This window comes from Ovis canadensis, chromosome 3 (genome assembly GCF_042477335.2).
Source record: "Ovis canadensis isolate MfBH-ARS-UI-01 breed Bighorn chromosome 3, ARS-UI_OviCan_v2, whole genome shotgun sequence".
NCBI classification, from domain to species: domain Eukaryota; kingdom Metazoa; phylum Chordata; class Mammalia; order Artiodactyla; family Bovidae; genus Ovis; species Ovis canadensis.
The window spans coordinates 6,154,591-6,181,678 of record NC_091247.1 but is presented as its reverse complement, the minus strand read 5'-3'; the positions used below and the strand labels follow the sequence as shown (position 1 = coordinate 6,181,678).

General features: G+C 53.0%; 2 protein-coding genes across 2 annotated transcripts in view; both read left to right on the top strand.

Annotated features, from left to right (window-relative positions):
- The first annotated feature begins 11,541 nt into the window (after positions 1-11,541).
- Positions 11,542-15,874, top strand: LOC138436222 (uncharacterized). The gene is made up of 2 exons (XM_069581902.1): positions 11,542-14,133; positions 15,666-15,874. Exon 1 carries the CDS (start codon positions 11,542-11,544, stop codon positions 12,868-12,870), a length of 1,329 nt encoding a protein of 442 aa, XP_069438003.1. The 3' UTR covers positions 12,871-14,133; positions 15,666-15,874.
- ASS1 (argininosuccinate synthase 1) overlaps positions 11,972-27,088 on the top strand; it is a 51,326-nt gene continuing 36,209 nt past the window's right edge. The window contains exons 1-4 of the mRNA XM_069582166.1: positions 11,972-12,052; positions 19,751-19,860; positions 22,034-22,102; positions 23,403-23,591. Of these exons, the coding sequence (XP_069438267.1) occupies positions 19,756-19,860; positions 22,034-22,102; positions 23,403-23,591 (363 nt within the window). The 5' untranslated portion in view covers positions 11,972-12,052; positions 19,751-19,755. The remainder of the gene's footprint in view (positions 12,053-19,750; positions 19,861-22,033; positions 22,103-23,402; positions 23,592-27,088) is intronic.

Here is a 27,088-nt window from a genome sequence, read left to right as displayed (position 1 = left end):
GTTTGGTTTCTTCCTCCAGTTATTTTGCTTTGGTAAGGAGGGGCTTTGGGACGGAGACCACCACCCTTTAGGTCCTGGTGGTTCAGTCCCCTGGTGAGATGGGGCTAACACGGCCCTCCCAGTCAATGGAGCCCAGGCTCCTTATGGATAGGGTGGCCCTGGCACCTTTCTGGGCACACTTTCCTCAGCCAAAAATACGAAAATATGAGAGTGCCCTCAACCCAGGGCTGTGGGGATAATTAAATGAAGAAGGAGATGTATCACACAGACAGCAGCTATCCCTGGTAGCAAAGAGTAATTCTTAATTTAAAATAATTGCTAATTATATTTGAGGAATGGACTATTTCCTGCCATATCAGTAAACATGGATGTCAGCCCTCCAATGTGAGCTGGCGAGCCCCAAGGAAGCTCAGGATGTGAAAAACACAGGAAGCTGACCCCAGGTGGCTGAGGTGCCTTTGAAAGGACTGAGTTCAGTGAGCCTTGCATCCTCTCATACACAGAAAAGCACTCCATTCCTTAACTTGGGACATCTGGTTTCCTTTAACAGTAGTCTTTTAATGTTCAGCATACCTGCCCTTTGTTGCAAAACTTCTGTATAACCTAGCTCCTACCCTCGCCTCCTCCGAGCAGTTTTCTCAGGCTAACTTGAGATGCTGCCTCCCAGGCTTGAAGTCCTAAGAGTTGCCACCGAATAAAACATAACTTTCAACTTTCAGGCTGTAAATACTTTTAAGTCGACGTATTTAATGAATTAATTACATTTGATCATTTCATCATCCACTAGAGAGTCATTAGGTCCTACTTATGTGCCAGACAGTGAATGTAAAATTCCTGTGCTCGTGAAGCTTATGTTCTCATGGCAAAGGTTTATAGACGGCAAGGAAATGAAGAGTGAAACGTGTATTTGTCAGTTAGCGAGGGTGCTGGGGAGAAAAACTCAGCTGGGAAGGTGGGGGTTCAGGGGGCAATTTTTAATAGGCCATCAGGGTAGGCCTCACTGAGTAGGTGGCGCTGGAGCAGAGACCCAAGGAAGGTGAGGGAGACAGCGGTGCAGAAGTCGGCAGAAGGGCATTCTGGCAGAGGGAACGAGAAATACCAGGGTGTCCCCCCACCCCAGGTGGAAGGATGCTGCTGCTCGGCAGGAGGGGTGGGGGGCTGTGGAGTACGATCAGAAACCAAAGAGGGCCAGGTACACTCTGGGGGCCTGTGGGGCCCCTGTGGGGGTCTTCGCTTCCACCGGGTGAGCTGGTGAGGGACACGATTGGAATGTCTGTGTTTGTATGGACCTGTCTCCAGTGAGCAGGGAGAGGATTCGTCAGAAGCCCAGCAATGCTGTTCCTTGAGCTCCCCGCTCCCTGCCTTCCTGCCCGGGCTGCCCGCAGCCCCCTGCTCAGCGATCGCCTGTGCCAGCTGCCCCTAAACACAGCCTCTGGCAGAAAGGCTGTTTCTCTTCCACATGCTTCTGAAGAGGATGGGTCCTTTGTTGTGTGACACTGACCTCCTCCTTAGCATCCCCAGCCTCTCATCTGGGCAACAAGAAAAGCAGAGTTATTTCCCACTAAGGGATGCATGGAGATAAGACTTCATAAACAGAGCCCTTCCAGCCAGGCTGGGGTGAACAGAGGAGCCGCTTGCGTGCATTTTATAGGTGGAGAAAAGGACACTCAGAGGGAACAGGGTCCAGTCCCTTGCCTGATAGGTGACTGGTTAGTGGTTAGACTGGGACTCCCACCAACAGCCACAACTGAATCTTCCCCAGGGTGCTCCCAATTTCAGAGTTTGTTTCTTTTGAACCAGGCTTCCCTGATGGCTGAAGATGGTAAAGAATCAGCCTGCAATGCAGGAGACCCGGGTTCAGTCCCTTGGTTGGAAAGATGCCCTGGAGGAGAATACCACCTACTCCAGTATTCTTGCCAGGAGAGTTCCATGTACAGAGGAGGCTGGTGGGCACAGTCGGTGGGATCTCAAAGAGTCGGACACAACTGAGCAACTAACCCTTCATCTTCTCTTGAACTGGGGGTCTGTGAGCATCTTCAGTAAAGGACCATATAGAGAATCATTTTGCCTTTGGGAAAACATTAAACTTCTCCCCTGGCCATCGCCCTGCAAACGCAGTCCCAGTCAACACACAGAGGCGTGACTGGCTTCCAATAACACTTCATTTGTGTTTTAAGTTCGGTTCAGTTCAGTCGCTCAGTCGTGTCTGACTCTTTGTGACGCCATGGACTGCAGCATGTTAGGTTTCCCTGTCCATCACCCACTCCTGGAGCCTACTCAAATTCATGTCCATCATGTTGGTGATACCATCCAACCATCTCATCTTCTGTCGTCCCCTTCTCGTCCCACCTTCAATCTTTCCCAGCATCAGGGTCTTTACTAATGAGTCGGCTCTTCGCATCAGGTGGCCAAAGTATTGGAGTTTCAGCTTCAGCATCAGTCCTTCCAAAGAATATTCAGGACTGATTTCCTCTAGGATGGACTGGTTGGATCTCCTTGCAGTTCAAGGGACTCTCAAGAGTCTTCTCCAACGCCACAGTTCAAAAGCATCAATTCTTGGGCACTCAGCTTTCTTTATAGTCCAACTCTCACATCCATACATGACCACTGGAAAAACCATAACTTTGACTAGACAGACCTTTGTTGGCAATGTCTCTGCTTTTTAATATACTGTCTAGGTTTTAAAGTTCATGCAATTTTCATGTGTTACAGAACAGTCTTTTTTTTTTTTTTTAAGCCATTTACAAATGCAAAAACCATTCTTAGCCTGCAGGCTTCATGAGAACAAATAGGTACCATAGTTCACCAATTGCTGGCTTAAAGCACAGAAGTTGCCAATGGTGGAATTTCAGGCTGGATTGGTGAGAGAGTCCAGGGAGGAGGGAAGAAAGGAGAGAGGAGCTTCCCAGTTCCTCCTCATACCCGCTTTGTCCAGGGCCCACCTGTAAAGACTATCCTTGGACTGAACAACCTTTTTTTGTGCAACCCTAGGGCACATGGGTCACAACTTGAGCCCTGCCCTTTGCTGGGCTGTTAATATTTTATGGAGCCAGGGACTTTGCCGCTCATGAAAGGGTCAATCCTGGGGATGTGGCATTGAGTGGTGAGAATTGCTGCTCTCTCCTGCCTCCTCACCCCAGACTCACACTGGCCCTTCGTGTTTGTCAAAGTATTTGTTGACTGTTCAGTGCCCTATAGACCCGAGTTTATTTAATTCTCCCAGGAACTCCAGCGATTGAAAAAAAAAAAGTAGTATGTCTATTTCACAGATGAGGGAAGGGAGGCTCAGAGAAGGTGAGCCACTTGGCCAAGCTCACACAGCACGCAGGGGAAGAGAAGGACTCAACGCAGCCTCCAGGCTCCCCTGCCTCCAGTCTCCGAGGAAGGAGGGTGGGAAGGAGAGGGCAGGCCCGAAGCAGGATGAAGAGGAGAGACATCAGCAGCTCCAGACCTGAGGAGCCGCCACAGCAGGGTGTGTTCTGTTGACCTCCCACCCCTGTCTCCTATCCCCTACCCTGGTTCCACCTTCTCTTAAATTTCCCATCTGAAACTCGGAAACAGAGGCAGGTGAGAGGGAGCGATTGCTCCAAGTCTACCCCAGCCAGGGTCAGACTCGGCCTGGAATCCAGGCTGTGATGCTGAGTCCTGTGCTTCTCACTCCACCCTCATCCACAGGATGATCGCCAAGGGGAGGAGGTGCCTCCCAAGGGAGCTCAGCTGGCCCCAGAGGGGTGTTTCCACTCTGCTTTTCCAGATGCTGCTGCCATTGGCCAAAGCCACGTCCAGCTGCCCGGCCTCCGGCTGCTGCCTGACCTCTGAGGCTGTTCTGAACCATCAGGGGTGGAAAACAGCCTTGCAGGTCACTCATTAAACTCCCTGATGCAGCTTTTCCAAGAAACCACTCCGGACTCCGTGTTCTCTCTAGGTGAGGACAGGCAAACCGGGGTCCAGCCCAGAGGGCACTTCCTGTTCCTGGGGCCAGTGCCCAGATCTGGACGGCAGCAAAGTGGCTTCTGGTGCCAACCATGAGACGGTCGCAGGGTGCAAGGTTGGGGTCTCTACACACCCAAGCTCCTCCATGAGCTGCACATGCAGAGCTCTCCCATCTCAGAGGAGAGATGGGGGACAAGAAGGACCTACTCTATGGTCACAAGCTGCATCTATGTTTATAGGTTCTCGGGGGATTTAACAAGATCACGTCCATTGAGCGTGCCCTTCAGTTCGGACAACAGACCTCAACAGTCAGAGCTGACCCTTAGAAAAGTCACCTTGGCTGCAATGTGGAAGGTGCATTAGAGCAGGCGGTGAGCCTAGGCAGGAAGACAGGCGAGGTGTCTCCTGCGGAGGTAGAGGTGCAAAGGGATGGTGATCTAAGGCAACAGCAGTGAGGAGACTCCCCTGAGGGTCCTGGGGTTAAGAATCCACCTGGCAACGCAGGGGACTCGGGTTTGATCCCTGGTCAGGGCACTAATATCCTACATGCCGGAGGCTGCTGAACCCAAGCCACAGCCAGAGAGTCTGTGCGTCACAACCAGAGAGTCTGTGCGTCACAACTAGAGAGTCTGTGCGCCACAATGAAAGATCTCACGTGATGCAGTGAAGATCTGAGTGCCACGCTAAGACCAGATGCAGCCAGACAAATAAATAAATATTGAAAACAAAACAAAACAGTGGGGAGGGGGAGAAGCGATCAGAGCCCCCATGCTCCTGCATTTTGTCACTGGAGACTTTAGGTGTCTACCAGGTGCCAGCGTGAGAGACGGCATATGACAAGGGACCACCTGGTGGGAGGAAGGGAAGGGTCAGAGAAGCAGCCCCAAGGAACAGTGTGTGTGCAAAGACCATAAAACAAGGAACCGCTTGGTGTGTTGAAGACACCTAAAGCAGGCCAGTGCTGCTGGAGTGTGGTGGGTGAGGGCAGAAAAGGAAGTACAGGGTGCTAGATTTTATCCTAAGAGGGATGGGGGCCCATCAGAGTCTTTTTAGAAATCATTTTAATTCATTAGTATTTTTTTTTCTTAAAAATAAACTTTATTAGGATATTAATAGAATTATTTGGGGAATGCAAGTTTGCTTTAACATCTGAAAATCAATGTAATTTACCACATTTACAGAATAAAGAGAAAATTATATGATCATCTCAATAGATGTCAAAAAAAATATTTTGACAAAATTCAATACCCACTCATGACAAAAACAGAAAAGTGAATTTTTTCACCTGTGGAAAATATCTAATAAACACCTACAACTAACATCATACTTAATGGTGAATGACTGAATGAATGACCCCCTAAGATCATGAACAAGTGAAGGATATCAACTCAGACCAATTCTATTCAACACTGTGCTAGGGTCCTCACCGTTGGAATAAGGCAAGAAAAAAAGGCACAAAGGAAACAGAGGGGAAAAGTACAACTGTCTCTGTTCACAGTCAACATTATTGTCCGCATAGAAAACCCTAAGGTATTTACAAAAGTCTACTAAAATTAATCAGCAAATTTAGCAAGGTTGCAGGAGACAAATCCAATATACAAAAATCAGTTGTATTTCTCTACATTAGCAACAATCAATTGGAAGATAAAATTTTAAACATCACTTACAATAGTATCAAAAACCTTAAAATACTTAGAAACAAATTTAATGAAAGAAGCAAGACCCACACACTGAAAACTATAAAACATGCTCAGACATCTGAGTCAAGATGGATCTGTTAGCACTCCAGTTGAAAATGAGGACTTTTGTACCACCCGTCAGAGATGCCCCAACCTGTCAGGCATTAGTTACTCTTCTCTAAATGAAAGACTTGGGCATTTGCCTGAGAATAGACTTCCACCTGGCAAGTCATCCAAGGTGCCCAATAAAATATCCATCTCAGAGCTGGGCTCTGGAGCAGCCATACCTGTGGCCCCAAGAAGCTCTGTCTCCTGCTCCAGATTCCAGCCGCTCCTCATGACAGCCACACATTCTTTCCCAAATGGAGCATGTCCACACTCACCTAGTCCATTTACAATACCTCATCAGCAGCAGGGATCCTTTTTATTTTAAATTAATTTTATTGGAATATAGTTGCTTTACAATGTTGTGTTAGTTCCTGCTGTACTGAGAAGTGAATCAGTTGTGTATACATATAACTCTTTTTTTAGATTTCCTTCCCATTTAGGTCCCCACAGAGCATTGAGTAGAGTTTCCTGTGCGGTACAGTAGGTTCTCATTAGTTATCTACTTTTCACATAGCAGTGTATATATATGGGGGCTTCCCTGATAGCTCAGTTGGTAAAGAATTCACCTTCAATGCAGGAGACCCCGGTTCGATTCCTGGGTCAGGAAGATCCTCTGGAGAAGGGATAGAGTACCCACTCTAGTATTCTTGGGCCTCTTTTGTGGCTCAGCAGGTAAAGAATCCGCCTGCAATATGTATATATGGCACCTATATGCATTGTATATATGTATATATGGCAATCCTAATCTCCCAATTCATCCCACCCCCTCCAAATTCATCCCACCCCTCACTTCCCCCTTGGTAACCGTAAGTTTGTTCGCTACCTCTGCGACTCGATTTCTGCTTTGCAGATAAGGTCATCCATATCATTTTTCTAGATTCCACATGTAAGTGGTATTAACGATATTTGCTTTTCTGACTTACTTCATTCTGTATGACAATCTCTAGATCCATCCACGTCTCTGCAGATGCCACTGTTTTGTTCCTTTCTGTCGCTGAGTAATATTCCGTTGTATGTATGGACCACGTCTCCCTCATCCTTTTTTCTGCTGATGGACCTTTAGGTTGCTTCCATGTCCTGACTGCTGTAAAGAGTGCTGCAGTGAATGTCGGAGTGCGTGCATCCTTTTGAATTCTGGTTTTCTCTGGATATAAGCCCAGGAGTGGAATGCTTGGGTCATACGATGGCTCTATTTTTAGTTTTTTAAGGAACGTCCACATTGTTCTCCACAGTAGATGTGCTAGGCTTAGTTGCTTAGTTGTTCAGCCGTGTCCGACTCTTTGCAACCCCATGGACTGTAGCCCTCAAGGCTCCTCTGTCCGTGGGATTCTCCAAGCAAGAATACTGGGGTGAATTGCCATGCCCTCCTCTAGGGGATCTTCCCAACCCTGGAATTGAACCAGGGTCTCCTGCATTGCAGGTGGATTCTTCACCAGCTGAGTTACCAGGGAAGGCTGTAACAATTTACATTCCCATCAACAGTGTAGGAGGATTCCCTTTTCTCCACACTCTCTCCAGCATTTATTGTTTGTAGGTTTTTGATAATGGCCATTCTCATCAGTGTGAGGTGACACCTCATTGTAGTTGTGATCAACAGAAATATAGATCAGTGGAACAGGGTAGAAAGTCCAGAGATGAATGCATACACCTATGGCCACCTAATCTCTGACCAAGGAGGCAAGAATATACAATGGGGAAAATATGGTCTCTTCAATAAGTGGTGCTGGGAAAACTGGACAGCTACATGTAAAAGAATGAAATTAGAACATTTCCTAACACCACACACAAAAATGAACTCAAAATGGATTAAAGACCTAAATGTAAGGCCAGATACCAGGAAACTCTTAGAGGAATACATAATGGCAGAAGTCAGAGCAACATCTTTTTTTGACCCGCTGCCTAGAGTAATGAAAATAAAAGCAAAAATAAACAAATGGGACCTAATTAAACTTAAAAGCTTTTGCACAGCAAAGGAAACCATAATAAGATGAAAAGAAAAGCCTCAGAACAACAGGAGAAAATATTTGCAAACAAAGCAACTGACAAGAGACTAATGCAAACAGCTCCGGCAGCTCAATATCAAAAAAACACAAACAACCTAATCAAAAGATGGGTGGGAGACCTAAACAGACATTTCTGCAGCGAAGACATACAGATGGTCAACAAACACGAAAAGACGTTCAGCAGGGAAACTTCAGGTCTTCTAGCTCTGGGTCCTACTGGTCTATATCCTTAAAAGATTCTCAACTGAGATTTCACATCAAATAAAGGAACTGTTTTGTGACTCAATGTGTTTCAACATTATCTCAGAGATACACTTCTGGTTTAAAACAAAAACTGAATTCACCACAAGTGAATATCATCTCAAATTGTAGACTGATCTGAGTTTCTTCCTCTTTGCTCGTATAAACAACCACGAATATTTCTGAATAAACAGTTTTAAGGTTTTTTTTAAAATGTTGGAGAATGTACAAAGATATAAATAAATGGAGAGCTACACCATGATCAAGCATTGAAAAACTCTATATTGTTAAGATGTCCATTCTCCCCTAGCTGATATACAGATTTACTGTAATCCCCAATCATAATCCAAGCAGGCTTTTTACATAAACAGACAAACTGTTTCTATTATTTAAATGGAAACACAAAGGACCTGGAATAGTCAAAGCAGTTTTGAAACAAAATTGGAAGATCTATATTATCTGACTTGCAGTCTTACTGTAAACTTACAGCAATCAAGATGGTATGGTATTGGCATCAGTTCAGTTCAGTTCAGTCGCTCAGTCATGTCTGACTCTTTGCGACCCCATGAATTGCAGCACACCAGGCCTCCCTGTCCATCACCAACTCCCGGAGTTCACTCAGACTCACGTCCATCGAATCAGTGATGCCATCCAGCCATCTCATCCTCTGTCATCCCCTTCTCCTCCTGCCCCCAATCCCCCCCAGCATCAGAGTCTTTTCCAATGAGTCAACTCTTCGCATGAGGTGGCCAAAGTACTGGAGTTTCAGCTTTAGCATCATTCCTTCCAAAGAACACCCAGGACTGATCTCCTTTAGGATGGACTGGTTGGATCTCCTTGCAGTCCAAGGGACTCTCAAGAGTCTTCTCCAACCCCACAGTTCAAAAGCATCAATTCTCAGCCTTCTTCACAGTCCAACTCTCACATCCATACATGACCACTGGAAAAACCATAGCCTTGACTAGACAGACCTTTGTTGGCAAAGTAATGTCTCTGCTTTTCAATATGCTATCTAGGTTGCTCATAACTTTTCCACATAGATGTGAATAAATAGATGAGTGGCACAGAAGGAATCCAGAAATCGGGCAACACTTATACAGTCAGTTAATTTTCAACAAAGGTGCTAAACACAATTCGATAGGGAAAGGAAATTCTTCAACTAATGTTGCTAGAACAACAGGGAAAAATGAGCCGTCCAAGGTCAGTCTGTTCTCACCTTGATCTGCGCCTCTGCGCAGCCATCCACCCAGTGCTCTGAGGGCAGAGCCCCTGCTAGCAGTCGGGCCTCACTTTTCCTCGCAGACGGCTGTGACCTCACCCTTCCTCGCAGCACCGGTGCCTATGCATCAGGAAGGGACAGTGCCCTGGGCTGCAGCCGGTTCTGCAGCAGGAGCAAAGGTCCCCGCAGTCCTGGGACCAAGACTCCAGCTCCTCTATCAACTCAACTTAAGCCTGAGCTAGAGCAGAGGGTTTGGGCCAGAGCTCCAGACCCCAGATTCCAGTTCTGCTCTGCCACTCACATGCTGTGTGGCCTTGGGGAAGATATCACACTCGGAGCTGCAGGTTCCTGTCTGTAAAATGAGGATGACAATAAAAGTGACTTCATATAGGGTGAAAACCAAGTGAATGTAAGCATAAAAAAGTGCTTAGCTAATTTTTTTTTTTTAAGGGGGACTGCAATGTGGGAGACCTGGGTTTGATCCCCAGGTGGGGAAGATGCCCTGGAGGAGGGAAAGGCTACCCACTCCAGTATTCTGGCCTGGAGAATTCCATGGACTGTACAGTCCATGGGGTTGCAAAGAGTAGGACAGGACTGAGGGATTTCACTTTCACTTTTCACTTTCCCTGGAGGTTCAGTGGTTAGGAATCTGCCTTGCAATCGATCTGTGGTCAGGGAACTAAGAACCCACATGGCGCCAGGCAGCTAAGCCTGCGTGCCACACCTCGAGAGAAGCCCATGCAACGAAGATGCTGTGTGCTGCAACTGAAGTCTTAGTTGTATTCGGCCAAATACAAACTTAATCAAAGATTTTTTTAAAAAAGCATCTAGTGAGAACCACGAGGGTTGTGGTTATGGCCCAGGTCCACCCAGACCTCCTCGGGACTGTTAATCTTATTTTCTCTTCTACCCCCTTCCCACCCACCCATCCATCCTAGACTGGAGGGGCTCAGCTCCCACTCCACCCTCCTCCTAAGGTCAGGGTAATGGGGCTTCTCTCTGGGGCCACCATGACTCTGGAGAGTTTGGGAGAACATTAGATCTGGCTGCCTCAGTTTCCCCTCCACTTCCTCTGTAACAGCTCCACGGAGGGGAGCCCCCATCCATCCACACCCTCCCCAATTTTCTTGAGGGGCAGTGACATCTTAGAGGAAGAAACAAGGATGGAGCACAAAGTCAGAGGATGGAGACGTAAAGACAGGCGGGAGGGAGTTCCCTGGTTGCCCAGTGGTTAGGGCTCTGCGCTCCCACTACAGGGGACATGGGTCCCACCCCTGGTCTGGGAGGCAGTAATGAGGAGCCAAGGCACCGCCGGGGCTCCATGAGCCCTGAGGGTGTGTTGTTTTGTGGTCAGAGGCTCTGTGAGGCCCAGGGGTGGCCCTGTGAATGGGCTAAGGGGACCCAGCCACCACTTCTCTTCCTGCAGGAAGTGACTCAAGTCGCCCCAGTCGCCTAGCCCCACAGAACTCATGGGAGTCACCTGGCCACTACAGCCACTCGTGGGATTTGGGGGCCAGAGGCTGAGGGTGTACAGAGGGCTGCAGCTCTGCTAGTGAGTTGGTCTGATGCTTCCATCCTCCTGAAGGACTCACAGCTACTCAACTGGCTGACGTGCCTGGGTGACCAGATCGGAGCGTAGGGCGGTGGGTAGGGGACCGGCAAGCCGAGGAGCTGAGAGTGACTAAGCCTTCACCCCTCTCTGCCAAGGCTCCCTTTTTCTGGCTGCTCCTTATTTGCAGGAAGGGGCCTGGGACAGGGCAACCTCCTTACCATGACCTCCCCCTCCCCGCCCTACCTCTTTTCCAAGACGGCTGAATGGCTAACCCGGCACAGCTGCTTCAGGGTTCCCACCCCTAGAAGGGTCCAAGGCAGGGAGGACTTGGGAAGCTGCCCTCTGGGGGTCAGTCCTAACCCAGGCATTGCCTTTGACAGGTTGGGACTCGCTGTTTTATTGGGTTGCCGTTCCAGTGATTGATGCTTCAGGGCCTATAAAACCAGACTGAGAAACTCCTGACACAGAACCTTCTGAAGGCCAGACTGGGGTCACAACTCACTGTTTATTTTGCAGGCAAGAAGCTTCGCCTCTGTGAACCTCAATTTTCCCTTCTGCTTAATGGGTGAGCAGTGAGCCAGTCTTTTTTTATCCACTATTTACTGGGTGCACTCCAGTCAGGTGCCAGGCTCTGGGGAGACAGCCAGGGACCCGCCCTGGACTGAAGGATGAAGCTAGGACCTTGTAGGATCATCCCCTCCACCTCAGTTTTCTCACCAATACAATGGGCTCGGGGCTCGCTGGGGGCTGGAGTGGAGGGAAGGGAGGGAATTGTGGGGTCTGTAGCAAGGCCGCCACTGGACAAAAATGGGCCTGAAACTCACGAGCCTAAGGGATTTTTTTTTTAATTCCACAACCACCGCGAAGCTCTTGAGCGTTCCCCACCGACCAGGCGGCAAGTCTGGCAGGAGGGGTTGTCACCCTGTCCATTGCGCGGGTTCCAGCCACTGCCGCACCCAGGGGAGCCGCGAGCCCTCGGCCGGGACCGGTCAGAGCCTGCGGCCTGGGCGGAGGACCTGTCGGGAGGAGGAGTGGGCTAGGAGGTGGGATGGGGGGAGGAGGGGCGGGGAGAGGAGGGAAGCGGGAGGCGCGAGGAGGGAGGGACGCGCCTGGCCCCGCCCCGGCCGCAGGTGGCTGCGAACGCTGAGCGGCTCTGCGAGGGGGCCGGGCCCCGGGGGCGGGGCCTGCGCTCACGGTCCCCCGCCTTGTCCCCCGGCCACCGCCGCCCCGGGCCCTGCCCCCGGCCCCGAGCTTATAACCCGGGATGCGCGCCGAAACCCGCCCTGCTCCGCCGACTGCTGCCGCCGCTGGTCGCCCGGTAAGGCGGCCCCCGCCTTCCCACTCCTCAGCCTAGGTCGCCCTCTGCCCGGATCCCTCCGAGGACCAGCGGAGGAGGCGGAGGGGACCGCGCGCCCCCAGCCCCGCCTCCGCTTCGGAGCCGGACGGGAGGGAAGGGGGCGCACGCCCAGACTCCTGTTGCTCGAACGCCGGGCGACCGGATTCCTGGCTCTCTGGGGCCGCGGGGATGGGACCCGGGCGCGAGTCCGGGTCGGGGGCGGGGAGGGGTCGCTGGGGAGCAGGTCGGGTTACTTGTCGCCTTTGCGGGCCGAGGTCCTTTCTGGATCTTCTTCCTTCTCGATCCAATTTTCTCTATGCCGCGAACCCCACAAATGGAGAACCTCGGGAACCCGGAGGGTGTCGGCGGGGCGGGGGGTGCGGTTCCCGATCTTGTTTGCCCGCACTCTGACCGCCGTCTCTGTCTCCACTAGAACCTTGGGCCCCTCGCGCGCCCCCCGGGGGCTTGGGCATCTCGGCCCCTCCCACAGCCCCGCCTCAGTTTCCCGGAGCAGGTGGGCTCGGGGGCTCCAGGCAGCCCGCCCCGGGGGGCCTCGGGTGTGGCTGGGCTCCTTCCTCTGCAGGTGCGGGGTGGGGGCGGTCGGTCGCCCGCCTCTGCCTTCTGAAGGGGCTTTGCGTTCTCTGGCCGGTGGGGTCGGCCGCCTCGCCCGGCCGCGGTGCCCGGTTTCCGGCTGGCACCGGACTGTGGGAGGGGCCGCTCCGCAGGAAATGTCAGCCGTCCGGGTGGCTGCTCCCTTTGGCCCCTTGGGCGGCTGCGCCCTCCAGGGAAGGAAAGTCTGAAATGGAGGAAACTCCTCTCCCAACCCGCCAGAGCTCTTCCTGAGGAGGTCCCGTGACCTTAGTGCCCGCCCCCCACCGCCACCTCAGTGTTCCTCTCTGCGAAGTGGGGGCGTCTGCTCCCGACAGCGCCGTCTGGCTGCTCCTCCCGGGCAGGAACAAACCTGTCCTTTCCCCAGGGATGGATCAAATAGGTCCTGGGCTTTGATCCCTCCCCTCCAAGCCCAGACGAGGGACAGGAGAGGGCAGGTTTCTGGGCCCCTGCAGACCCCAGCCCTGAAGGCAGGCCCAACTCCAGGACTGGGTGAGGCTTTGGGTCAGCCTGGCAGCTTCGCAAGCTTCAGTTTCTCCGCTCGTCGCGGCTGACACAGGTTCAGGGCTCAGGGAACAGTAACAGGGTGCGTACTGTGGGGGGACTTCCCTGGAAGTCCAGTGGTTGAGACCCTGCCTCCGCTGCGCGCCTGCTAAGTAGATTCAGTCGTGTCCAACTCTCTGGGACGCTATGGACTTACAGTCTGCCAGGCTCCTCTGTCCGCAGGATTCTCCAGGCAGGAATACTGAAGTGGGTGGCTATGCCCTCCTTCAGGGGATCTTCCTGACCCTCTTCTGTCTCAGGTCTCCATTGACAGGCAGGTTCCTTACCAATAGCGACACCTGGGAAGACTACCCACATGTCCCGGGGCAGCCCCCCAAAGTTAGGAGGATGTGTACTGTTGAGAGCGGGTCCTGGGTCCATTCACTCACTGTCGGGGGAGTGACCCACTTGGTGCTGCCATTCTGGGGGCTCAGGAGTGGGGGTCCCTGCCCTCCTATCTTAGGTTCTGGTGGGGGAGGGAGACTGTCGGGGTGGGGGCTGCCCCAGGTGGAGCCAGCTGCATGGTTGTGCCAAGTAATACTGGCTCTGTTGAGTGCTCGAGAGTGAGTTGGTGAATCCTGCCCACTGGGCACCTAGATCCCAGGCCAGGCCTGGGGTGGGTAAAGGAGAGAGGCCCCCATTCAGCACACTCCTGAGCTCCCCTGAGTACCCACCTGTGCCCCAGTCAGCTGCCTGCTTCCCCTGGGCTTGTGTGGTCCCTTGGCTGGGATGGTGACTTGGGCCCAGGGCCCCAGGAACCTGACTTGGGGGTGGGGGACAGTCCCAGACTCACCTGCTATGCAAGCACTTTCCCAGCACCCCATCTCATCGTGGTCCTGTGAGTCCTGGGAGGCAAGCCAAGACTGTCAGATGCCTTCATCCGAAGGAACGCTGAGCACACAGCCTCTGAAGTGAGTGCCTTGCCTGTGGGCATCCACGTGGAGGGAGATAACCTCTCTGGAATTCAGGGTCTATGGCCCTGATTTTCTGAGGAAACACTTTGGGCAAAGTTGATCTTCCAGACTTTGGCTCCTTCTTGTGTGGCGTATGCCCTCCCCTGCCTTGAGATACGCCAGGTACCCAAAGGCATTTTAACAGAGTAGAATAAACAAATGAATGAGCTCACCTTTGCTCCAAAACCAAATGCTGTTTGGAGAGGGTTTGAGTGAGTGCCTGTCACCAGTGCCTGGTGAGGTCTCCTTAATCTTCCTACCTCCCACCTCCAGACATTCTTATCAAAACTGGAGTTTCAAACTTGCTAAGTCAAGGCATTCCCCGGTGACCCCTCTCCCTGGTGGAAGGAGTTTGCTGGAGCGCTGGTGGTATTCCCAAGAAAGCCCAGCATTCCTGAATCGATCCTCAGGCCCCAGGAATTTGCCACTGACAGCCAGCTCCATATGTAGCCTAGAGCACGCTCAATGCCCTCAGCTCATCCATCAGATACAGAAATTGTTCCTCTGTGCCTCACCAAGGCTGTAGATGAAATGAGCTGAATCTGTCAACCGAACGTTCAGGCTGAATCCTGATAGCGGCACCTCCTGGTCAAAGTGTAGAATTGCAACCTGGCTCTATCAGACATGAATGAGGGCAGCCAGCCAAAGGGTTCAAGTTGCAATTCTGAAATGAGCAAACCCCTAAGTCAGAGAGGATTCTATGGCTTAGGTAGAACCAAAAATGTTTTTTAAACGTTTTTAAAAACTAATGAACCCAGCTCGACCGAGTTAGAATGTGAGGGAGGGGTTCCTGAGGAAGAGTCAGGTGGCTGTAGCCACGATATACAGAGAAAGAAAATTGGTGATTGGTGGTGATTCATGGGCTTCCCAGGTGGCTCAAGGCAGGATACATGGGTTTGATCCCTGGGTCGGGAAGATCCCTTGGAGAAGGAAATGGCAAGCCGCTCCAGTATTCTTGCCTGGAGAATCCCATGGGCAGAGGAGCCTAGTGGGGTATATTCCATGGAGTCTCAAAAGAGTCAGACGCGACTGAGTGTCTAGACAACAGACAAGTCAAGTGAAGAGGAGACAGTCTGTGGTCCCCTTGAGGCCAGAGCATGTAGGACAGAGAGCAGCAAAGAGCAGGTGGTCTGTAGATGGCGTGGGTTTCCATCCCCCAGCACTGCCATATGCTAGCTTGAGACCTGGGCAAGTCTTATAATTTTCTGAGCCCCGGCTCACCATCTGTAAACAGGTGGTAATAATAGCCCCCACCTTGAAATGATGCCTGTGTGGCACTAAACATAGTAACTGCTCTGTCATCCTAGCTCTGATGCTGGAGAGCCACAAGAGTGTTCCTAGTGCTGAGCAACTGCCCTGGCTGGCCAGGCACATTCACTGGGAGCTGGCAGGATGGTTCTGGCCGGAGCCCTGGAGAATGCCCCCTGCCTTGTCAACTAAGGTCAAGCTGGCAGGCATCTTGGAATGAGGCCCCCTTCTTCACTTCCCAGGTGTCCCTCTTTGGCAGCCGGTTGGCTGGACTGGCCCCGGGAACCAGGGGCATGAGTGTTCTCAGCAGAGGTCGTGTGCCTGGGAGCTGGGGCACCTGCCCTGTGCCCTCCCTGGAGGCTGGGGCAACTGCGAGGCCGGAGCTGGGAGGATGGCTGAGTCCTCAGACTGGAAGCCCTGTGACCTGGGATGTCAGAACCAGGACTTTCAGGTGGTTGTGCTGATGGTGATACTGAGGCTTGGAGAGGGAGGGGCTTGCCCGACAGTGGTAGGAGAGTTCGGTGGGCATAAGCGTGGTGCCCGGCTCTGGGCTCTGGGCTCCTCTCGAAATCTTACCGAATTCACAGTTGCTCCATGGGGGGATGGGCTGTCCTTGCTCTCAGCTCCTGGACTCCAGGTCTGGAGAACCCAGCCACTGCTCTCTGCCCTAGTCTTTTCCACTCCTCCTCCCCTAAACCGAGGCCTTCTTGCTTGCTTGGCTTCCTTTAGTTTCTGCAGCAAGCGGGCTGCTGGGACCTCGCTGGTGGGGGAAGGGGAGAGCTTCAGCAGGAAGGCAAGAGCAAGACCAGTGTCAGATTGCATCATGCTCTCAGCCCACCTGCCCTGCTAATCTGTACACACGCAGGTCCAAACACGCCACACACACACACAGAGACACACACACACACACGGTACACGCATGCAGTCTCAGGTACATGCTCCCAGGGAAATGCAGGCACACTTGTGCACACATACACACACATCCCTGCATGCAGGCACGCGCTCCAGGGTGCACACATTCCATCACGAGGTTCAGACCCGGAGGCTGAGGCCCTCCGCCTGTGGCCTGGCCAGCAGAAGAGGCTCACGAGTTTCCGGATGAGAGTTTCCAGATGAGAGCATGCGCAGAATTCCAGACATGGAGGGGATTTTAACCCTCTATTTTTATAGGTGAGGAGCAAGCCTCCAGACAGCAAAATCAGCAGCCTTGTTCTGAGTGCTTGCCACCTGCCAGCCACTGAGAGATGGTCCTTGTCTCCACAGAGCTCACAGTGGGTGGCAGGGGCAGAGTGCATCGTGACTGCGCTGTGATGGGCCACCCTCGGGGGGCGCGGCGCACGTGGGGGCAGGGGCCAGTCACTGAGGCAGAACCAGGCAGGCCCAGGTGGTCTGCCTCCATGAAGCCACCCCTCCCCTACTCTGGAGCCCATCCTCTGGCTCCAGGGCCTTTGGGGGTTGACAAAGTGGCAGTGACCCCTAGAAGCTGGGTGAGTTTTGGGCTCACATCACCTCTCCCTGTCACTCTGGGTTGTCTGGGCCACTGGCAGCTTCCCAGACCCCACACCTCATCCCAGGGATCCATGCCCTCCCCCACCCCACCCCAGAGAGGGTAGCCTTGTACTTTTGAGTCTAGCTGATCTGAGTTTGAATCTGGGCTCTGTCACTTAGCAGTCAAATGAGGCCTTGAGCACATTCTTTAACCCAAGCCTCAATTTCCCTATCTCTAAAATGGGATGACACAAATGGAGGCCGTCGCTTATAAAGGACACATCCATTATCTTGATTGTGGTGGTGATTTCATGGGTGTAGGCTCACCAAAACTTACTAAATTGAACACTTTTAGCTATGTGCAGTTTATAGTTAGAGCTGCAACATTACTCTCCTCACCCCAACCAGCCCCGTCGCACACAAGCACACAACTAGGAGATAGACAGGCGGCTCTGGGGGTCCTGAGTCTCCCTGCTCAGCGAGGCTGCCCAGAGGGGAGTCCAGGGGCTGGGTAGGCTGGGTTCACGGCCTCTGGTGTCACCCAGCCGCTGGGCCAAGACAGGTTCTGGAAATCTACTCTTTCAACCTCGGGCACTTCCAACCTTGAGTCCTTCCTGCCTCCCTCCCTCCTGATCCGCTGTTGCCAGGCTGCGGTTGCCATGGGTACATCTGCTGGCCCCACCCTGCCCAGGACTACCTGGGCAGGTGGTTGAATGAAGGGGAGAGTCTTGGACATTTATCCATCAGAACTGCCTCCAACCTCACTGTTTGTGAGATATTTCCCCTTCCTAGTCCCAGGGGCAGGAAGGACATGTGAGCCCTGGGACTGGCTGGTGGGTGGTCTGGTGAGATGCCAGGGACTGCACATAGCATAGGGCTTCCCAGGTGGCTCAGATGGTAAAGAATCCACCTACCAATGCATGAGACACAAGTTCGATCCCTGGATCGGGAAGATCCCCTGGAGCAGGAAATAGCACCCCCTTCCAGTATTCTTGCCTGGGAAATCCAATAGAAAGAGGAGCCTGGCGGGCCACAGTCCATGGGGTTCCAAAGATGTCATAACTAAGCAGCAGCTGCTGCAGTTCATAGGATGAATGCTCTTGCCGCCCCTCGGTTGGGCTGGGTTCTGCTGCAAAGGGCTGAGCAACCGCTTTGCCACCAAACCTCCAGGCCCCTTCAGGATGCAGGAGCCTGCATCCTTGGAAGCAAGGTGACACCCCTTCTGGGCTTACGTGGATCAAAGCAGAGGTATCCGCAGCCTTTCCCAATAGCATGTGTTAAGGACCCTGACCTTGGTCAGTCTTTAGTGTAAATGCTCCCACCAGAAACAAGCACGCTCCCCGCAAGTGCAAAAGCTGGGACCAGGTCCACAGAGGCTGGAACCAGGTGGCTTGGATCCAGATCTAGCCCTGCCACCTGCTGACCGTAGGACCTCAAGCAAGTGACCCCGCCTCTCTGACCCTCAGTCTCCTCTTCAGCAAAGCGGGCACATAGCAGCCTCTATGCTCAGGGCCACACGGGGAGTGCAAGGGAGGCAGGGCAAGCCCGAATGTAGCCCGAGGCTTCCGGGAGGGCCTTCTGGGCCAAAGGAACGGAGGCTGCAAAGGCAAGGAGTGAGGAGGCCTTGGTACCTTCTGGAAACTTCGGTTTAGCTGAGGAGAGGGAGGGATCGGTGGGGGCACACACCTGCACTGCTGGGAAGGACGGATCCGTCATCTGTACACCCAATTGCCTTCTCCCTCTGGGCCTTGGAGTTATGAGTTATGGGCTTCCCAGGTGGCTCTAGTGGTAAAGAACCCACCTGCCATTGCAGGAGACGCAAGAGATGTGGGTTCGATCCCTGGGTTGGGAAGATAGCCTGGAATAGGAAATGGCAACCCACTCTAGTAATGTTGCCTGGAAAATCTCATGGACAGAGGAGCCTGGCGGGCAACAGTCCATGGGGTTGTGAAGAGTCAGATTCAACTGAACACGGACAGGGACAGACAGCTTCTGGGCCTTGGACCCCCTCTGCACAGGGGGAGGAAGCTGGTCTCCAAGCTCCTCCCAACTAATCTTTCTGGAGTTGAGTTCTCTCAGGTGTTGGGGGTGCAGGGCTTGTGTTTCCCCTCTCAGAGGTAATTGTATTTGAAAAGAGCCAAAAACCCCTTTGTGTGAAGGTTTACTGGGCCCAGGTGGAAGAGGTCTGGGCAGGCAGGGCTCTGCCCCCAGCATCCTGTCCCCCATAGAGCCGAGAGGGCCCCCTGCCGCCTGGGAAGAGCTGAGGTTCTGGAGCCGGACACAGACGTGTGCTCTGCAACCTCGAGCTAGCCATCTGCCTCTCTGAGCTTCAGTTCTGCCTCCCCAGTGGCGGGCATGACGCCCACTTCCTGGGGTCAGAGTAGGGGTGCTGGGTGATCTGTATGAGGCTCCCAGGGCCATACCTTGCCTTGGCCCAGCTTAGCAAGGAGCTTAGCAAGGAGATGTGTGGGCCGTCTCCTGACGCTGCGACCTTGGCATTCCGACCTCAGTCCCAACAGCTCAGTCTTTTGTCTTCTTCTCCAGCTGGTGGGGGATTGGCTACATGCCTCCCCCTGCCAGGCCCCAGCGTGGTCTGTGGGGATGTTCGGGGTCAGGGTCCCCCAGGGGGAATGGGCAGCGGGGGGAAAGAGGTGTGGCCGAATGAAGGGTCAGCTCCTCAGGGCTCCTGATGACAGGTGAACATCCTGTTCTGAACCCCATGGCAGCCTGTCCAGGGGATAAGGTGCCCAAGGCCAGGAGGGAGCTGCTGGGAGGGGTTGGCAGGCGGGGTGTGGGGGCTGGCTCTGGGTCACTCACATTCCTTCTCATCTCCCTCCAGTCGCGATGTCCGGCAAAGGCTCCGTGGTTCTGGCCTACAGTGGGGGTCTGGACACGTCCTGCATCCTCGTGTGGCTGAAGGAGCAAGGCTATGACGTCATTGCCTACCTGGTGAGGGGGCGCCCGGCGTGTCTTTCTACCTGTTGGTCCTGCTGCCTACCTGCCCGCTGTTACTAATCCAAGCCTGCCCCCTCACCCAAGCCTGTCTTAAACTGTAGGGAAATTCTTGTTTACTGTCTCTTTCTATCTGTTAGGTGAGCTCCTTTGATGTCCCCCAGGTCTGTGATGTGCCCCCCAGAGCATAAAGGAGGTTGGCTCTCCATGCACTCACTGAAGTAGGGGCGGGGGGCACCAGGAGTGAGTGTGGTGGAGCTGCTAAGCCACCCTGCCCAGGGAGGGACCAGGGGCTTAGCTTGGGTCTGCTGAAGACCATGGAAAGTCACATAAACTTTCCCTTTCTTGCAGCCCTCAGTAATTCAGCAAAGATCTAGGCTCCTACATGGGCTAAGCTAGATGATTAGAGATCACCTAATTCTGGAACAGCAAATAGGCCACAGGCCATAGGTAATAGAGTAACTAAGATGCCACTCCCCCATCCAGGGTCCATGGCAGATATCCCTAATCAAACCAGCTTCACTTCTGATAAACCTGGACATAACCTCTGAGTCTTTCTCCATAAGACTGGCAAATTCTAGAAATCTAGCTTAGGCCAAACAAAACCAAAAATAAACAACAACAAAAGAAGAAAACCAACATAATTCAGTTTTTCATATAACCAAGAAGGCCAGGGTAAGATAGCTTCAGGCAACGCTGAATCCAGGTGCTTATCCAGATTTGCCTCCATCTCGGCTTGGCGTCAGTCTTGGCCTCTCCACAGGGCAGGCAAGGCTCTCATCATCCCCTAGTCTTCTGAGAGAAAGGACTCTCCCCAGAGGCTCTGATGGAAAGGCCAAGGGAACACTCATTCACTGGCCCGAGTGCCTGCCCACCACTCATTTGCCAGTATGGCTGTCCCTTGGAGGCTTGTCCCTATAGTGAGCAGGAAACATTTGCTCTCATCCACCCCTGTGTGTGGGCGTCCCAGGTGGCGCTAGTGGTAAAGAACTTGCCTGCCAGTGCAGGAGGTGTAAGAGATGAAGGTTCGATCGCTGGGTTGGGAAGATCCCCTGGAGAATGGCATGGCGACCCACTCGTGTTCTTGCCTGGAGAACTCCATGGACAGAGGAGCCTGGCGGGCTACAGTCCATGTGGTCTCTGAAGTGACTTGGCACTCATGTGCATCCCTGTAGAAAGAGGTCCCAGGAGAGAAGGTTCTGTTCCCAGAGGAAGTGAGGAGGGGGCACTGGACAGGAGAGGTTCGTTCTTGTCAAGAATGGTTTGCAGCTAAAGTCAGTCTACCACTGGTAACAGTGCCGACCCCGCGCCTCTCCAGTGGAGGGCGAGGGTGAGGCCCAGGGAGGGGAAGTGTCTGGCCCACAGCCCCCTGCGGAGAGCAAGCGATGACTCTGAGTGAACACAAAGAGCCTGGAGTGTGTGCTTCGCGCCATGGTGGCACCGATGGGTGGTCCGGACCCCAGACTATCACCAGGCAGATTTAAAAGCTGAGCGTCCTCAGAAAAAGCCCCTGCGGCTGGACTCTGGGAACACTCCGGAATCTGCTGAGCAGAGTCCAGGGTCAAGGTCTGGGCAGGAGGCCGCAGTGTAGCCAGCAGAAAACATGCCTGTGTCTAGACAGGGCTGTTGGAACCAGAGGTCAGGCTCCAGCAAGGGGACAGCTGGGCGCTCCTAGCCTGGGCCTCTGCTTCCCGCCGGCTCTGGTGCCCAGGGCAATCAAGTTGCTGCACTTGGCTGGGGCAGTGAGCAGGGAATTGGGCAGCTGCTGACAAGCCAACCTTTGTACTGGCTTTGGGGGAATTTCGGGAAAAGATTGATGGGTCCAAAGGCAGCTTTAGACCTTCAATGCAGTGACAGCGAATGTTGCAACCCCACAGCCCAGGTGCACAGGGCCAGATTCAGCCTGTCTAGCTCCTTGAAACTGCTTTGCAGAGCCTCAGGCAGCTCCAAGGAGTACAGCGTCCCCAGACCCTGGTTCTTGTCCTTTCTCCTTCCTACTGTGACCTCAGCCATCCAAAGAAAACCACCTTCATCTGTAGACAGTTGTGTGTGAAAGACACCTGCCCAGGACTCACCCTCGGGTGGAGAGGGTGGGGTCGGGGGGTGACGTTCTTCTCAGCTCTTCTTTCTGCCCCTGGGCTGATGGGTCCTCTCTGCGTCTGCTTGTCAGGCCAACATCGGCCAGAAGGAAGACTTTGAGGAAGCCAGGAAGAAGGCGCTGAAGCTTGGGGCCAAAAAGGTACCAAGTGTGGGCAGGGTTGGGGGCTGGAAATGGGATCTGACATGTTGGGGTCAGCTGTGGGGGTCCTTGTCCCAGGGCTCCTTGCTTCCTATGCCCCTTCCAGTTGGTCCTCTTGCTTCCAAGAGTATGAGGTCAATTCCTTCGGCTTTTGGTATGAGGGCTTCCCTTGTGGATCAGCTGGTAAAGAATCTGCCTGCAATTCAGGAGACCTCGGCTCGATCCCTGGGTCGGGAAGATCCCCTGGAGAAGGGAAAGGCTGCCCACTCCAGTGTTCTGGCCTGGAGAATTCCATGGACTCTATAGGCCCTGGGGCCACAAACAGCCAGACACAACTGAGTGACTCCTACTTCCACTTTGCTGTGTGAACCGTCTGGTTTCTCCTAGCCTCTCTTCCACCCCATCACCTCCCCGTCCCACCTCCCCATCCGTCTACATCTTCCTCATCCATCCATTCACCTGCCCACCCCTCATCCAGCTACCTGTCCACCCACCCATCCTTCCATCCACTTAACAGTATCAGTGAGCAGCCCATAAGATGAACTTGGCCGTCATAGTCCCTGCTCACATAAGCTCACAGTACAAGGGAAACAGTATCTGTGAAGCGCAATAAAACTCACATCAGAAGCTGTCCAGTTCACAGTGTCAGATACAAGTTTTCCATAATTCTAGTTTTTTTTACTGGAAAGCTTGAGTTTTATCACTGGCAACAAATACTCAGTTTTCCTTGAAGTGACAGGGTCACTTCATTTTCATGCAAATCGTGGCCAAAAACCCAAGTCTGAATTGGCCTTGTTTTATCTGTCAGTCTTTCATTCAGGTACGAATGATGGTTTATGAGAAGAGTGGCTAATTTAGCTAGTAACTCACTCGGGCGTGCAGCAGAAATGCTTCGTGTGTATATCACATTTTGTATTCAAGAGTTGGGGCTTGATTGCTGGCTCAGTGGCAAAGAATCCACCAGCGACTCAGGAGACACAGGTTCAATCCCTGGGTCAGGAAGACGCCCTGGAGGAGGGCGTGGCAACCCACTTTAGGATTCTTGCCTGGAAAATCCCATGGACAGCGGAACCTGGTGGGCTGTAGTCTATAGGGTCACAGAGTCGGACACAGCTGAAGTGACAGCATGCACTCAAGAGTCGAGATTTAACAAAAGTGAATCATTTTCTACTGCATTTTCAAGACCACCCTTAAGCATCTGTTAGCCGCGTCTGCCTTAGACGCAGGCCATTGGAGACTCTGTCTTCTGACAGTGCCCTGTCCTTGCCAAGGCTCCCTCCCATGGGCTGCTCTCCTGTAGGTGTTCATTGAAGACATCAGCAAGGAGTTTGTGGAGGAGTTCATCTGGCCGGCCATCCAGTCCAGCGCACTGTACGAGGACCGATACCTCCTGGGCACTTCTCTCGCCAGGCCCTGCATCGCCCGCAAGCAGGTGGAGATAGCCCAGCGAGAAGGAGCCAAGTATGTGTCTCACGGCGCCACAGGAAAGGTGAGGCCAGGGTTTGTGGCTGGGGAGGGTGAGGATGCAGGGGCCTGCCAGGGGGACGTGGACAGCCAGGCCTGATGGGCGGTCCTCGAGCAGTTGTTAGTTCTCCCCCAGAACAGTCTGCTGTGCCATGGACTGGCCCGCCCAGCATGACTAAGGGGACTATGTGGACAGACTGGCCCATCCACTCTAAGAGGAATGTTTCCAGCAGCAAGTCAGGGACAGCTCCACTCTGCGCCCCAAGTGTGTGTCTCCCATGTTCCCACTGTGGTAGAAGCCATGTCACCCCATTTTTGCAAACCTGCCTCTGAGGCTCAGGCTCATCTTTTTCTTTTTTCATGCCTAGTATTAGTTATTTCAGAACTATTATAAAAGATGAAAAACCATCAAATATCCATAAATAGGGGGTTGGCTGCATAAATAACACAATGGTTTGCAATATAGTCATGAAAAGGAGCGAGCGTGATCACCCAGAATGCATATAGTAAGTGAAAAAAGGCAGGGTGCACAATTGTATGATGCCATATACTACATTTTGCATAAGAAAGAAACACTGGGAAGCTACATGGAAACTCTCCACAGTGAGTGGAAGGGGCAGGAATGGAATAGATGTCTCTGTTGTGTTTTTTTTTTTTTGGCTGCGCTGGGTCTTCATTGCAGAGCGAGGGCTTAGTTGGCTGCAGCATGTGGGATCTTAGTTCCCCAACCAGGGATGGAACCTGAGTCCCCTGCATTGCCAGGCGGATTCTTAACCACCAGGGAAATCCCTCTTAATAACGTGTTGCATAGATCTGATTTTGAAAACTTCAAGGTTGAATTTAAAAGATAAAATTCACTAAGCCATCTATCTTGAGAAACTGAATGCAGATGGAAAGAAATGAAACTACTGTGTGTCCAGTCTGTGACGTCATCACACAGAAGAAAGAAGTATTCCAGTGTGAGCTCAGCACATAATATTCCACTGAACAGTAGGCTATGTTCTGAGGTGGACATCTGGCCACGGTCACAGTGGGAGTCGCTGTGCAACGCGGTGGACAGGAGGCCACCCGTTCCCAGAGGGCTTGAGTCCCAGCTGTGTGACCCTGAGTAAGGCCCTTGCCTTTCCTGAGCCTCAGTTTCTTCACTTGCAAAGTGGAGAGGAGACCCTGTCTTTGTTTCCAGGGCAACCGCATTACAGACTGTGCGGTGTAAACACCAGGAATGGAGCCTCTCTGGAGGCCAGAAGTCCAAAACCAAGGTGTTGGCAGCCTGAAGGTGCTAGGGAAGGGTTCCAGGCTCTCCCCCGGCGTCCTTGGCTTGTGGGTGCACCACCCCAGGCCTCCATCTCCACGCGCCATCTCCTTGGGCGTCTTCACATTTGTCTTCCCCGTACATGTCTGGTTCTGTGTCCAAATTTCTCCTTTATCCCAGGACACCAGTCATACCCACCCTAATGACCTCATCTTAACTGGATGATATCCGTAAGACTCTATTTCCAAATAAGGTCCCGTTCTGAAGGGCTGGGCCGGGGGGGGGGGGGGTGCGGTTAGGGCTTCACCATACTTTTTTCTTTCTTTCTACCTTTTGTGGGGACATAGTTCAATCTGAGATACACCTTCTCCTTCCGGCCCTTGTGTGCAGGAGGGCGGACAGAAGGGGGACCCTGGGGGTATAAAACAGGAAAAGCCCTCAGCACTGTGTCCCGCAGGTGACAGACTCAAGAAACAAAATTCCTAACCATGCCGACGGCCTTTGGACAGTGTTACTGGAGACTCTGGGGCTTCCCTAGTAGCTCAGGTGGTAAAGCGTCCGCCTGCAATGCAGGAGACCCAGGTTCGATCCCTGGGTCAGGAAGATCTCCTGGAGAAGGAAATGGCAGCCCACTCCAATATTCTTGCCTGGAGAATCCCATGGACAGAGGAGCCTGGTGGGCTGCAGTCCCTGGGGTGGACTGAGCGACTAACACCCACACACACTGGAGACTCGAGCTCTCAGCGGACACACCGCCAACAAGGATGGGGTGCTCCAGCACACACGTCCTGATCAGACGTGGCCCCCGACCCGAGGCAGTGCAGGGTGGAGGGGGCAGGCCCTGGCTCAGTGTGACAGTGAGTCACACTCAGATTATGATGGACGAGGCGCTGTTCGGGGGTGGCCTTGCCGAGCAGCCTAGGACTTCCCTGGTGGCTCAGACGGTAAAGCGTCTGCCTACAATGCGGGAGACCCGGGTTCGATCCCTGGATTGGGAAGATCCGCTGGAGAAGGAAACAGCAATCTACTCCAGTACTATTGCCTGGAAAATCCCATGGACAGAGGAGCCTGGTAGGCTATAGTCTATGGGGTCGCAAAGAGTCGGACACGACTGAGCGACTTCATTTTTATTTTGCCAAACAGCGCCCCCACCAGGCGGCGCCGGCTCGTGTGTCTGGAAGCTCACTCGTTCGCCTGGTGCTCAGTCAGCAAGCTTGTGCGGGAGTCTGTGAAGGGTGCGGTGCGCGCCAGGCTCCTCTGTCCATGGGGTTTCTCCAGGCAAGAAATACTGGAGTGGATTGCCGTTTCCTCTTCCAGGGGATCTCCCCGACCCAGGGATCAAACCCAGGGCTCTTGCACCGCAGGTGGCTTCTTTACCACTGAGACACCAGGGAAACCCACCAAAGAAGCTTAGGTTCATTGTCTTTAAAATAAGGCCAATTTTATTTTAAGAGAGTCTGCGGCATTTCCAACTTTTCTAAGTTCAACGGTGCCATGGTGGTGGGGCCTGGAAGCGTTACGTGTTGGGGACGAGGTTGGCAGATGAACTCGTTAGCACTGTGCCACCTGGGAAGCCATTCCCAGCTACCTGTGAGCTAGTCTGGCGGGCTACTGTCCATAGGGTCACAAAGAGTCAGACGCTACTGAAGAGGGACATGGCAGCCCACTCCAGTATTGCCTGGGAAATCGCATGGACAGAGGAGCCTGGTGGGCTACAGTCAATGGGGTTGCGAAGAGCCAGACATAATTGAGCACGTAAGCCCACAGGCGGAAAGAGGCCAGCACTTGTGTGCGTTTCTCCATTTGGACACAAGAGGGCACCAGAGGCTCAGGTTTGCGGCCTTCCTGGGCTAACCCTGCAGGGAACCTGTTTCCCTCTGGTACTGCAGGGCTTGGGTTCTGAGAATACTGTCTGCGGTAGTTTTGTGGCCTCTGGAGATCTGGGGACGGTCCTGCAGTTCAGTGTCCATTAGAGAGTCAGATTTGAAACATCACTGGGGGCTCCAAGACCAGCAGCTAGGCCACAGGGGACAGGGGGCCCTGTCTGCCCTCCACCCCAACATCTCCCATTTCTTCTGGAGGTTGATGGGCATGACTTACTCCCATGCCTTGGTTTCCCCTTGTTTACATGACCTGGGAAAGCCCCCAGCAGCCTCTGAAGACAGCTGCCTACAAGAGGAAAGAGATTGGGGAAGAGCAGGGAGGCCTGGAGGGTTCCACAGGGTGCCAGGCGTGAGACGGGGTTGCTGGGGAGAGAGGGGCCACCCACC